Consider the following 14258-nt stretch of genomic DNA (forward strand, 5'->3'; position numbering starts at 1 on the left):
AATAAGCACCTGACCAGCTTCCATCCACCTTAAGAAATATTACTAATAATGCTGAAAATGAAAACTTTTTGTAATTATAAACAACAGTCTCTAGCATTCTTGTGGCTATTAAATGTGTTTACCTATCATTGATAAATTTCTTCTATGGAATTGCTAAGTCAAAGTGTATGCATTTTTAATAGTTTTTTTTTAATGTTTATTTATTTTGGGGAGAGAGGGAGAGCGAGTGCGAGCAGGGGCAGAGACAGGGAGAGAGAGAATCCCAAGCAGGCTCCAGCCATCAGCACGGAGCCTGATACGGGGCTGGAGCTCATGAACTGTGAGATGACGACCTGAGCTGAAATCTAGAGTCAGAAGCTTATCCCACTGAGCCACCCAGGCGCTCCAAAGTAGCATATGCATTTTAACACTTCTGATAGATAAGGATGATTCATTTTTTGGGTAGCAATGTGTTACTTCTTGAATTTCCCTGTGGGGGAAATGTTTTGAGATTACAAGGACAAAATTTTCTTGGGAACTATTTCTCCTGAGTGTGTGCTCCAGAAAGTCCTGATTTTACTGCCCTACCCAAAGGAATGGCAGCGGAAATCAATCTCTCTCTCTCTCTCTCTCTCTCTCTCTCTCACACACACACACACACACACACACACACACACACACACACACAGAGTATGTAGATGCCTGGGACACAGCAGCCTACAATACCCGGAGCCTACAAATTTCGGTGTCTGGTGCTCAGCAATGTCTGCTCACCTTGAAGCCATCAAAAGCAAAGGCACGTTCGTCTGAGCCCAGCTCTTGGTCAGGTTGACAACGTGGCCTGCTCCATCCGACTCTCATGTCTCCAGCAGTGACAGCCTCAAATTCAAAATACCACCTTCCTGCCTTGACGGCATAGGTTTTCTCCGCGCGGAAGATTCGGAACCTCTCCCCGGTGCCGCTACACACTTCGGCTCGGGCAGCTGTGAATGGAAAGAGATTCCGGTGACCACTGGATAGGACATTGCAAGAGGAGACAGGACACCACACAACATCAGTAACTAAACTTACTGTGAAGTTGGTAATAATACCATCTCTCTTACTCTGGTTCACGTTGTATGAAGTGTTTTCATACATATGATCGGCCACTATCACAAGGAACCAGCTTCGAGGAGGGGAAAAGACAAGGGGCTTCCAATGGAGAGATGGGTTATCAAACCTCAGTTACACTGCAAGGTGGGTGATGCTTCCTCCCTCAGCCCCTGTTCAGCAGGGAATTATCTTTCTGCAGGAAAAACACCTACCAGCCTCTTGGTGGTTTGCCAACAGAATCTGAGATGAACTTGACGACATGGCCGGAAAGAAGCCAATAAAAGAGATCTGAACTGCTGTGCACAAGAAATGAGTAGACACTTGTGGATGTGAGAGAAGGAAGAAGCTGCCAGGAAGTGAGGAAGACAGAGAGAAAGCCGCAAGGTAAAGAGATAAATGGCACAGAAGGGTAACCATTGACAGATTTCCCAGACAAGATGGTTAAGGACAAAACTCTTCCAGTATCTCACATTTTCATCATAATGTGCTACACATACAAACGCTGTGTTTAAGTTGTGAGGGGAAACAAAAGGGTCAAGTCCAACATCAGGATCAGTGGGGCAAATATATACATATATATATATCATATATATATATATATATACATATATATATATTTAGATTATCTATCTATATACCTATATCTATATCTATACCTATGTCTATATCTATATATGTGTGTGTGTGTGTGTGTGTGTGTGTGTGTGTGTAAAAATAAAGATACACATAGATTGAAAATGCCAGGAGTACAGGACAGCCATGAAAACATAAGTCCCTAGGAAATCAATGGGGCATGGAGACAAGGGTCCACTGAACTGATAAGTCAAAGGATAAACCATCAGCTCAGCTAAGACCTGGGTTAGATGGAAGACGACATTTAAGTGACGTTGACCAAAGTCACACAAGTGACAAGTGGCAGCATTCCGGAGCCGCCTAATGCTGCAGCCTGTGTTCTTTCCACCCCGCCTCCAGTAGCTGGCAGAGTCAGTAGGTACTGCTTAAGTATTTGTTCTCATCTGTTCTTTTTTTTTTTTTTTAATGTTTATGTATTTACTTATTTTGGAGAGAGAGAGAGAGAGAGAGAGCAAGGGAGGGGTAGAGAGAGAGAAAGGGAGACACAGAATCTGAAGCAGGCTCCAGGCTCGGAGCTGTCATCACAGAGCTTGACACAGGGCTCAAACCCATGAACCCTGAGACCATGACCTGAGCCAAAGTCAGACGCTTAATGGACTGAGCCACCCAGGTGCTCATCTGTTGTCCTCTTAAGAGTCGGGAAAGACATCGTAAATAACAGAAGTTTAATATCAGCTTAGCCACGGATTTGATAGGAACAAACAACAACCATAAACATGATCCACATAAGCTTTAAAGGGCACCAGTAAACACACAGCTAGACCATCTACTGAAGATGAGACTGGCATAAAGAGACAATGGACTAAGATATTTCCATCGATTGCAGGACATAGAGGTGAACTGTATCTATTGACAAAGCTTTCAAAAGCTTTTTAAGTTTCTGAATGAGCAATGCTTTGTTGTTTCATCTTTTCCCCACAAACACACCCATACGCATATACCTAACGACTTTGTTGGCTCCAAGCAAGGGTCGTGTCTCCAGCAGCGAGAGCCTCAAATTCGAAATGCGACCTTACACGAGTGCTTACGTATGTACCCTCACATGTGCACACACACACACGTGCACACACATGTCATGCACTACATTCAAACATCTTACTGAAGAATAAATGCATTAATAGAGTTTAAAAGTCAGACATTTAAAATAACATATGGAGGACACTGCACGTACAAAATCCTCTGAAGAGGAAAATGTTTGCTTCTAATGCATTCAAGTTGGGGGTGGACAGGAACCTGAATGAGAGAGAAACATCTCTATGGTGAAAGATAAAAAATTCTCATGTCTGTTACTTAGTAACAATGGTTTTTGAAAGACAGGACAGCAAACTACTTTTTGAGGGAAAAAAAAAATCATCAGATTTTACACTTGAAGGCAGTTACTGGTATAAAGAAACTAGTTCTATGGGCACCTGTCTGGCTCATTCGGTACAGCATGTGACTCTTGATCTCGAGGTTGTGAGTTCAAGCCCCACACTGGGTGTGGAGCCTACTTAAAAAAAAATAAGAAAAGAAAATAGTTCTAAATATTGCAGTACTAAAAAGATGGAAGTCAGATTTTCAGACTTAGTATTTCCTGAAGAAACAGCACACTGATCCATGACTTCCTTAAATCGTGGTTACAACCCTCCCTGAACTAATCTAACACATACAGAACATGAGCCATGATCCATACAAACGTTTGGAAATTAATTTTCATGAAATAAAAAAGCCATCCCGTAGTTATCCTTATTTTTCGTTATGTCATATTTTCAAATAAAATCATACATTATGTTCCAGTATGCACAAATAAATTAAACTCCCAATTTTCTAAGCATAAAATATTCCATTCTTTAGAAAACTAAGCTACTAGAAAACTCACATGTTCTTTTTTCCTTTTTATGTTTCCAGGACATTGGACCACACTCATATGCACACTGTATAATCAAGGAATGAAAACAAATTTTCTTATCAGCTTAAATAGGTTGGAAGGCAAATTTGATATAAAAACTATAACAGATAATTTCCTTAAAAGCCCACTACAAATTACCCTTGGTAATAACACTGAATCCTCTCCGCTAATACAGGTAATGAAAATAGGGAACAGTACATGGAAAATACGTGGCAATCACGGTAACAATGCAGAATTTCTTAGTCCTGGTATTTTATTTCCCCTGACCTTAGCTACTGTACCTACACTTCCCCGATGAGACTCAATCTGAAACAGAAACACACATGCTATTCACAGACACCATTATGCACGGGACTTGTAACCTCCATGGATCTTCCTCTGAATGCCTGTGTGATCCATAGCTCCTATTCGGTATTTCTCACATTAGTGTAGGGCAGCTGACAACCAGGGTTTATTGAAGCAATGGTTCAGCATTCGTTTCTTGACGAAATTCCAATATTTAATGAAAATCTGGATCTACAGAAGTTTAAAGAAAAAAGATCCAGGCAATCTGCAAGAAATTTCTTTTGCATATTCTGGGGCATCGATCACCTGGACACAAAGGAGATGCTCTTCACGGGCCTGCGAAATTGAATCTAGGAACAAAGACTATTCCAAGCCCTGGACACAGGAATCCAGGCAAATACCCAATGGGCAAGCACCAGTCTCAAAGGCAAAGAGCGCTCCTCCAAATACGCAATTCTTATGCTTTCCTTCATGTTCAACACTCGACATTCGTAGAAGCTTGGTAGGTAATTCTAGCTCATGTAAGTGTGTATATGTGATTTTCTTATATTGTCACAATGAACATAATGATAATTGGTATTAAAAACTGGCGCAGTGAGCAGATGTATTCCCAGCGAATTTTACCAAGAATAGCGATACCCAGAGAAGAAGAAATTAAGGGATTATGCCTTTAACAAGTGACCTCAAGATAAAGGGTAAGGTCTGGGAAAATCCTGTGTTCCCAGTACCCCACAGATCCTAGCACAGAGAGGCCACACAGCAGTGACTGATCAAACGGAGCCTAAGCACCCATACATGCTGTACTCCAAACTGTACTTTTTAGAAGATTCTTACGCTAGAGGGCAGTCAAGGTCTAATTATGTATTGAAAATGTAAGTTATTTACCATATACTATGAAGGCAGGCAGGCTAGTCTCTTTAAAATGTTCACATGTACCTAAAATCCTTCAAGTGTGCTCATATAATAACTTCTAAAATGATTGAGATTAACCAGTCATCCTTGTAGCCTCCTGGTATTATGTTTAATCAAACAATTTAAACCTTGATAAAACCTTGCAATAAGAATAACTTAGTTTTTCAAATGTTTTAAAATGTTATTGTAGAACAATACTCCAAAGACACCACTGAGTTCATATTCAATCTGGAATACGTAAGCATTCTGCTGATGAGTGGAAAATAAATTGTAGCCCTGATTTAATTACATAGGGTTAGGGGCACCTGGGTGGCCCAGTCGGTTAAGCGTGTGACTTGGAATCAGGTCATGACCTCATGGCTCCTGGGATCCAGCCATGCTTCAGGCTGTGTGCTGACATCATGGAACCCGCGTGGGATAATTTCTGTTGCTCTCTTTCTGCCCCTACCCCACTCATGCGCGCTCTCAGTCTCTCTCACAATAAGTAAATAAACTTAAAAAAAAAAAAAACTGCATAGGGTTAGATTCCATTTTATCTAAATTTTTATGCCCTTAACTTTTTTTTTAATACCAGCTAGGGCAGTATATAGCCAGTTACGTTTTTAATCTTATCTCAGTGATCACCAGTTTTATTTTGCTTTATTCCACACAATCTCTCCCATCTATCTTTTAACTTCCATTTCCCCCACCCTTGTTCTGAATATCACAAATTTTCCAAAGCCTCCCAACTGGTCTCTCTATCTCTGAGCACTCTCCCCCTCCAATCTGTTCCTTCCCACTGTTGCCATAGTTACATTGCTATTGTAAATTGTGATCACACATCAAGCTTTTGCTTTAAAACTTCCTGGGGCTGGAACTCCTTGCACACATCTACCCACATTTTTTTTTAATCTGGGCTTTCAAGATATTCCATATTTTGTCCTAATCCTTCACCTGCGACCAACAGTGTTTTCTACCTACTTATACCCTCTAATTTAGCCTAACTAGACTACCAATCATCCGTCAACGCTTTCTATGCTTGGTTACATCTGATACACTTTCCCTCTGGCAGAAATGCCCTGTCGCACCTACTCTCTACTTGTGGACATTTTGATCCCTTCAACACCTAACTCAGATGTCATTTTCTCCCCTTATTGATTCCTTCAATTAGAAAACAAATCTGTCTTAGGTATTTTCTATAAAGATCAGTCAAATCCCTACTATGAAGCAGGCATGCTGTTGGGCACTGGGACACACTGGTGAGCAGGAAACAGGGTCTCAGCCTCCACCGCAGAGTGTACTATCCTAGCCTCACTGTTCCTTGCTCATGTAACTTCAGGGGGACAACCTTGTCCATCAACGATCAACGGTTCTCTCTAAATTCCTAATGTTCAGAAACCACACCATCCTCTGATCACTTTTTCCTCCTGGTTTTCTCATTTCCTTTGCAAACATATTCACTTTTTAAACACATTAACTTCTTCCTGGGCTTCCCTTCCTTATCTGCATAACTTTCTAAATTTTTTTGAATGTTTTATTATTTATTTTTGACAGAGAGAGAGAGAGAGAGAGAGAGAGAGAGAGACAGACAGAGTGTGAGCAGGGGAGGAGCAGAGAGAAAAGGAGACACAGAATCTGAAGCAGGCTCCAGGCTCCAGGCTCCGAGCTGTCAGCACAGAGCCTGGCGTGGGACTCGAACTCATGAGCTGTGACATCATGACCTGAGCTGAAGTCGGGCACTCAACCGACTGAGCCACCCAGGTGCCCCTATCTGCATAGGTTTCTAGATTTCCTGGCCCTATTTCTCTTCTTATTTGCTGTTCACCCCAATCTTTGTCTGGTTTCGGGTTCTTCATTCTTCTCAACATCTATACGTGCTCTGTTGACCTTGCTGGCAAACAAGAGATTGGCAGGCACCACTACCACCTCATAGTCTCCAATCTCAACTGGATCATTAATGTTTCTCTGCAATTGTTTCATCTGTTTGCAGCTAGCTCTCTTTTCCATCCCACAAAACAGCTATGTCTCATCTTTATTGCTGTGTGACATCAGCAGGAATGGCCGAGTAATGATCTCTAAAAATCCTCTTCCATAAAAGCAGTGACAACACTGGAAAAAACTGTCCAAATCAAGTTTTTTTCAGAGCTCTGGAAATTAACCAAAGTCTGGCAAAAATCTGGGTAGTGTTACTCAATCAAAATGGATGAATGTTTGTAAGGACAGCAGCAGGCTTACTGGTATTTTTGTTTGTTTGTTTGTTTTTAATTTTTTTTTTTTTTTACGTTTATTTTTGAGACAGAGAGAGACAGATCATGAACAGGGGAGGGGCAGACAGAGAGGGAGACAAAGAACCAGAAGCAGGCTCCAGACTCTGAGCCATCAGCCCACAGCCCGACGCGGGGCTCGAACTCACGGTCTGTGAGATCGTGACCTGAGCTGTAGTCGAACGCTTAACCGACTGAGCCACCCAGGCGCCCCAGGCTTACTGGTATTTTAACTTATGTTAGTGATATCCCCTTCTTGCTAGGTATGTGGCACAGTGGAAATCAACAGCCTCTCAATTACAGTGTAAATCAGTAACCTAGAAGATTCTAGAGGGAACAGAATGGAGCTGGAAACCCTCCAAAGCCCAATTCACAGATAACTGTCATTATTTTCCCTTCACAGTAGTTTGTCAGAAAATCCCACTGCAAGGCTTTTCTTTATCTGGTCTGACTTTGTTGGCCCAATGCAAACCATCATTTCCCAAAAGGCATTTGTTGAAAATAATCAGAGGCAATTTTTTAACACTGCAGCTGCGTGATGTGGCAATAACAGTGAGGCAACCAACACGCTGACCGAAAATTTCAGAAGAAGAGCTGAGGAATGAGATGTCCTTAGTAGGTTGTGAAAACTTCCAGTGTAATCCTGGGAATCCAGAAAGCCACACTCACACCCAGGGCTCTGTGTGTGTGTGTGTGTGTTCGTGTTCAGAAAGACCTGAGAAGGTCCTAAGTTCTGACCTCTGGGACACCTTAAGGTTCCACACAAGCGGTAAGTGAAGGCTAAGGTGAGGACTGCCTGCTTGTGTATTGGAGTTATGTCTCAACATGCACACAGAGCCCCTCCCTCAACAAAGACTGGGAGACTTGTAAGCGCCAAACATTTGGGAAAGTCTCTGTCCAATCACTAGCCGACCATGAGGCTAATGAAACGGAGGCTCCTGGGACTACAAATGACAAAGAAAACAAAATATACAAGGCTAGTTAAGAAAGCCGATGAACAAACAAACGACAATTACAAGTACAATAACAAACCATGGGGGAGGGGAGATTCCAGAGTTGCTATATTATGTTATTTAAAATATCTGATTCTCAACAAAAATAGGGAGACATGCAAAAAGACAAGGAAGTATGTCTCCTACAGGGACAATAAAGGAGTCAGAAATTGTCCCTGAGAAAGCCCAGATACTGGACTTATTAGACAAAGATTTTAAATTAGCTATTTTATTTTATTTTATTATTTTTAAAAATTTTTTAATGTTTATTTCTGAGAGAGGAGAAAGAGAGAGCAATCAGGGGAGGGGCAGAGAGAGAAAGAGGCAGACACAGAATCCGAAGCAGGCTCCAGGCTCTGAGCTGTCAGCACAGAGCCTGACACGGGTCTCAAATCTATGAGCTATGAGATCATGACCTGAGCCAAGGTCAGACGCTTTAATCAACTGAGCCACCTACGCACCCCATAAATTAGCTCATTTAAATATGTTCAAAGAACTAAAAGAAACCATGTCTGAAGAACGAAAGGAAATTATGAGAACAATGCCTCACCAAAAAGAACCTATCAATAAAGAGACAGAGATTATTAAAAAAAAAACAAAAAAACAAAAAAACAGAAATTCCTGAAAAGTAAAATAAGTGAAGTTAAAATCCACTAGAGGGGCTCAACTGTAGGTTTAAACTAGCAGAAGACATAATCAAAGAATTTAAGGATAGATCCACCAAGATTATCAAGTATGGAAAACAGCATGGGAAAGGAATGAAGAAAAATAAACAGCCTCAGAGACCCTTGGGATACAATCAAGTGTGACAACCCAGGTCTAATGGGCATTTCAGCAAGAGAAGAGAGGAATAGGGCAGAAAGAATATTTAAAGAAACACTGACCACTCTTCAAATTTGATGACCTTCATTTACAGTTCTGAGAAGCTCCACAAGATCTAAGTAGGATAAACTCAAAGAAATCTAAACTAGGCACATCATAATCAAATTACTGAAAGACAACAAGTCTTGAAAGCACCAAGAGAGAAGAAACACGTCACATGCAAGGATCTTCAATAAGAGTAACAGCCAGTGTCGCATCAGAAAACATGGGGGCCAGAAGGCAACGGGAGGCCATACACATAGTGCTGAAGGAAAAAGAAAAAGCCAGCCTAGAATTCTACCTCCAGCCAATCTTCATTGTTCTCTTCAAGTCTTCTGACACCGTCCAGCCCTTTCTCACTCTTGCCCCTTAGCAAATAAGCTCATTTTCTATTTCAACAGAAAACAGTAAGCACATAACAAGAATTCCCTGTGTTTCATCCTAATTTTCCATGAACATAGGTTTCTACCTTCTCTTTAATCCTTACCTCTTTCACACTAAATTTAGGGGAGCAGGTGTTCTCCCTATTATATTAGATTGGTCCCTTCATCCGTGGTCTGATCTCACCCCTGACCCTTGCAGAGACTACACTTGATCCAGCTCTTCTCCTTTATTTTCAACCTCCCACTTTCTGCTGGTCCTTTCCCTTAGCATATAAAAATGTCCAAATGCTTCCCTTTAAAAAAAAAAAGAAATATTTAATCTTTAATCCTTTCTTCCTCTCTTGCGGTAGCCTCAGCTTTACGTTTATATCCAGAACTGAGTCGTGGTAGTGTCTAGTGTCTCTCAGGCATTTCAAACTCAAAGTGTTTACAATTAAACTTGGAATCTCCCCCAAAATCCCACCTCTATTTGCTCTGAATCCTGTGTTCCCTGTGAATGTGGATGTACTTGGCATCTACCAACCCAGAAACCATCCCTGCCACCCGCTTTGTCCTTCTGCTGATTCTACTTCTAAATGTCAAACGATTCTGCCCTATTGTCTCTATTCACAGTATTGCCTAAGCTCGGGCCGTCAATACTCCTCAACATCACTTGTGTAGCCGCCAAACAGTTGTCCTCACCTCCACTTTTGTTCACATTCAACCCATTCTCCCAAGAGTCACTTATTTTTTTTTAAGAGAAAAATATTTTTTTTTTTTTTCAATCTTTGCCTCCTCTACTTCATTTCCTGCCACTTCTCAAACTCTAAATTCAGCTATGCAACACTGAAGTCCCCATGTGTAATGCTCTTTTGTGGTTCCAGGCTCTTCTACATACCATACTCTTGGCCTGGAATACACGGGACTTGGTTGATTCCTATGCATCCTTCTAAATATTACCCTTGCTTTGCCTACTTTTAAGTAGGTAAAGTAGGTGGTTTTAAAACATGTCTACAAATATTTTGCCATATTTCCTTTCAAAAAGTGTGGGCTTGAGTGCGGGCTCTTTAAGTGACTCACATCTAACAAACAGAATATGATAGAAGTAAATGTAATGGGCATTGAGGTCTCCCCGTCATGCTATGTCTTATTCATGCGGGGGATGTCATCTGCTCTGTGAAAACACTCAAGCATCTCTCTGAGGAGGTCTGCTGGCAAGGAACTTAGGTCTCTGGCCAACAGCCAGAGAGAAACTGAGTCCTTTGGCCAATAATCATGCAAATGAGCTCTTAGAAGCAAATCTTCCAGCCCCACTGAAGTCTTCAGATGACTGTAGCCCTGACCAACTCGACAGCAACCTCATAAAAAGGCCATGATCCAGAACTATCTGACTAACCCACTCACAAACTCCTAACCACAGAGATAACAAATGTTCGCTGCATCATTAAATTTTAGGGGGACATTTGTTACACAGCAATAGATAACAAATACACTTCCTCTATGAAGACTGCTCTGACATCACTAAGCTGAGTTAAACCCTCTGTGCTATGACACTTGAGCGTTAACACTTACACCATATAGTAGTGTGGACAATTCAGTCTCTCTTCCTTGCCTACCCTGAGAGCTACCTGTGGGCAAAAACTGTTTTACTCATTTTTGAATCCCCAGACCTGGGCAGAGTAGATGTTCAATAACTATGTATTAGAGTCAAGTGGACATGAAGATGACTTGAAATATGGAAGTAACATGAAACCCAAACATGGATTTTATAAACATGAACTCCTTCCCTTTCTCCTTGAAATTCACATAAGTCACAAGAAAGTAGGTAACTGTAAGGTAGCCTCACAAGGGTGTTAAGAAGATAAAATTATATTATGGTTGTAAATAGTGTAAAACTATATGTCATAAAGATAACATCTTATGCAGTATCCAAAAAAGGTTATCCGTAAAAGTGAATACAACAGATGGAACTGACACAGACTATGCCCTTGACTGATAATGTCTTTAAAATATAATCATCACTGATTATTTTTTTGTGGCATATACTGCACATCTTGTACAGGGTAAAACGGACTCCCCCTCTTGGATACCAACCATATATAGTTTTTTAAACAGTGCATTTCTTTTGTTTGTTTGAATGGGTAATGCAAATAGAGTACAAAATTTTTTTAAAAATGATATGCGGCAAAATGTAAATCTCCCCTCCCACAGCTGTCTGTCAGCTATCTGGTTATCTTTCCTGGAAGCAATCACTGTTACCATTGTTTTCTGTGTCTTTCCAGAGTCAGACTGTGCATATGCAAGCATTTACATATATTCTTTTTTATAATGCAAATAGTACCATGTTCTTCACAGAGCTCAGGACTTTGCTACTTTACCTTAATATGATACATCTGAGATTGCTTCCTATTGGCACTTCATTATATTTAAGAACTTCATAATATTCCATTGTATGAATGTACCATGATATTTTTAACCAGCTCCCATGCGCCAGAGTGTTGTCTAATCTGGTGCTTTGTTTTACTTTATGGTGTGTGTGTGTGTGTGTGTGTGTGTGTGTGTGTGTGTGTGTGTTGGGGAGTTACGACACTACACTATTCATGTCATTTATATTTTTCTGTTGGACTGTGTAAGTCTCCTCTATTACTTTTTTCCTTTTCCCTAATCCTTGATCCTGAAATGCATTTCCTCACTCCGTGTCCACCACTGGCATCACTCCAATGTGTATGCTGTTTTGCCTTGGACAGGTTTGTGTTTTTGTAAGCGGTAAGGTACTCAGAAATTATATTAATTGTATTATATCCCTGCTCTATTCCGTACTTCATGATCACTGCTTCTGAATTGCTGCATGCTAGGTTTTAACATTTCTATTATTTTTATCTATCAACATTTCCCAGAGATGGACACATAGGATACTTTCAGCTTTCACAATCACAAATAGTGCTATAATAAACACATTCCTCCACACCTGTGTCTAGACCTACACATGAGTGTTTCTACACCCAAGTGTGCCATTTGCTGGGTCATACTCATGGTTTCTACATAATACAAGCTTTTCACGCAACAAATTTGCCAAGTTATACTTTGAACTGAGATGCACAGGGTTCCCATTGTGTCACATCCATGTCAACACATGGTATCATATAGCTTTCTAATTATTTTAATTTGTTGGATATAAACCTATAAATATTTTATTTTGCATTTCTCTAATGATTAGGGAGATCTGAAATATCTTCATGTGTTTTTAAATCGATGCAGTTTCCCTTACTATTTACATATATTGCCTATTTGTCTATTTTTTATTAAGGTAACTGATATATGCCATTGTATTATTTTCATATTACAACAGAATGATCTAATATTTATATATATTGCAAAATGATCACTACAAGTCTAGTTAACATAGTGCTGTGTTATTAGTAAATATTTATATGCCTGATATACCTAGTTGTTCATTAAAAATTACACTTAGGGGCACCTGGGTGGCCCAGTGGGTTAAGTGTCTGACTTCAGCTCAGGTCCGTGGGTTCAAGTCCTGTGTTGGTCTCTGTGCTGACAGCTCAGAGCCTGGAGCCTGCTTCAGATTCTGTGTCTCCCCTTCTCTCTGCCCCTCCCCTGCTCATGCTCTGTCTCTCTGTCTCTCTCTCTCTCAAAAAATAAATAAACATCAAAAATATTTTTTAATTACATTTAATAGATCACTGCAAAGGGGGCTCACGGGGCTGTGAAACCAGGAGCTCTAACAGTGATCAAAGAATGAAGTTGTCCACAGGACGTCACAGTCATTCAACAGTGCCATCTTTCTGAGGAGACGTGATGCAAAGCCACTCATAATTGTGACAAGTGACTCATAATAATCCAAGATTGGTGATGTGGGAAAATAAGCAAATGTCAAAAAGTTTAACCTCCAAAAAATACATTTAAGATTGATTCACTCTTTGAAAGGTTTGTAAAGTCAATACATCCCTAAGAAGACTGACCATGACAGAAAAAGAGAAACATAAACTGTGAATACCAAAAATGGAAAGAAGTGGCATTACAGACCCTCCAAACATTAAAGGAATAATAAGGGGACATTAGAACAATTTTATGCCAATAAATACGGCAACTTAAATGAATTTACTGAATTCATGAAATTTGTGAATTTACAAACTTACTGAAAAAAACATAACTTATCAACACTGACATAAGAAGAAACAATCTAAGTATCTCCCATAGCTATTAAAGACATTTGAATTCATGATCAAATACCTTTCCTAAAATATAAAACCATAGGTCCAGATGGTTTTAATGATAAATTCTAGACATTTCAGTAAAAGATAATACAAAACTATCTCAAATTCAGAGAACAGTGGGAACATTTCCTACTTTGTATCACAAAGCCAGGATTACCCTCATAACAAAAGCTGACAAAGAGATGTTGCAAGAAAAGGAAATGACATACCGGTATTGCTTATGAATTTAGATATAAAAATCCTTCATAGAATAGCAAAGAGAATCCAGGTATATATAAAGATGGATAACACACCTTGACTAAGCAGAGTTGTATTAGAAATGCAACCTTGTTTTAACATTCAAAAATCAATGTTATTCACAGTATTCTCAGAATAAAGGAGAAGAATATATAATCTTCTCAATAAATGGCAAAAAAAAATATTTGGTAAAATTTAATATCCCATTCATGATAAAAGCTCCCAGAAAACTAGGAAGAGAAGGTAACTTCTTCATGGTGATAAGAGCAGTTAACATCATACTTCATGATGAAACAATAAAAATTTTTCCCTTAAGACTGGGAATAAGGCAGGATAATCTCCCTTGCCACTTTATTAAACATTGTAATTCTTTCCCAGTTCAATAAGTCAAAAGACAAAAAGGCATGATAATTATAAAGGAAAAAGTAAAACTTTTTGGGGCGCTGGGGGGAGACCTCATGGTTATGTAGGTAGAAAATCCTAAAAAGAAAGAAGAAAGAAAGAAAGAAAGAAAGAAAGAAAGAAAGAAAGAAAGAAAG

The 14258-nt window shown here is 39.9% G+C and overlaps 1 protein-coding gene across 13 annotated transcripts in view; it reads right to left on the reverse strand.

Annotated features, from left to right (window-relative positions):
- RYR2 (ryanodine receptor 2) overlaps positions 1-14258 on the reverse strand; it is a 768472-nt gene that overhangs the window by 277233 nt on the left and 476981 nt on the right. For all 13 annotated transcript variants that reach the window (XM_040464903.1, XM_040464902.1, XM_040464892.1 and 10 more), the window contains one exon: positions 754-962. In XM_040464903.1, coding sequence (XP_040320837.1) covers positions 754-962 — 209 coding nt within the window. The remainder of the gene's footprint in view (positions 1-753; positions 963-14258) is intronic.

This window comes from Herpailurus yagouaroundi, unplaced genomic scaffold (genome assembly GCF_014898765.1).
Source record: "Herpailurus yagouaroundi ecotype Mexico unplaced genomic scaffold, PumYag 530, whole genome shotgun sequence".
NCBI classification, from domain to species: domain Eukaryota; kingdom Metazoa; phylum Chordata; class Mammalia; order Carnivora; family Felidae; genus Herpailurus; species Herpailurus yagouaroundi.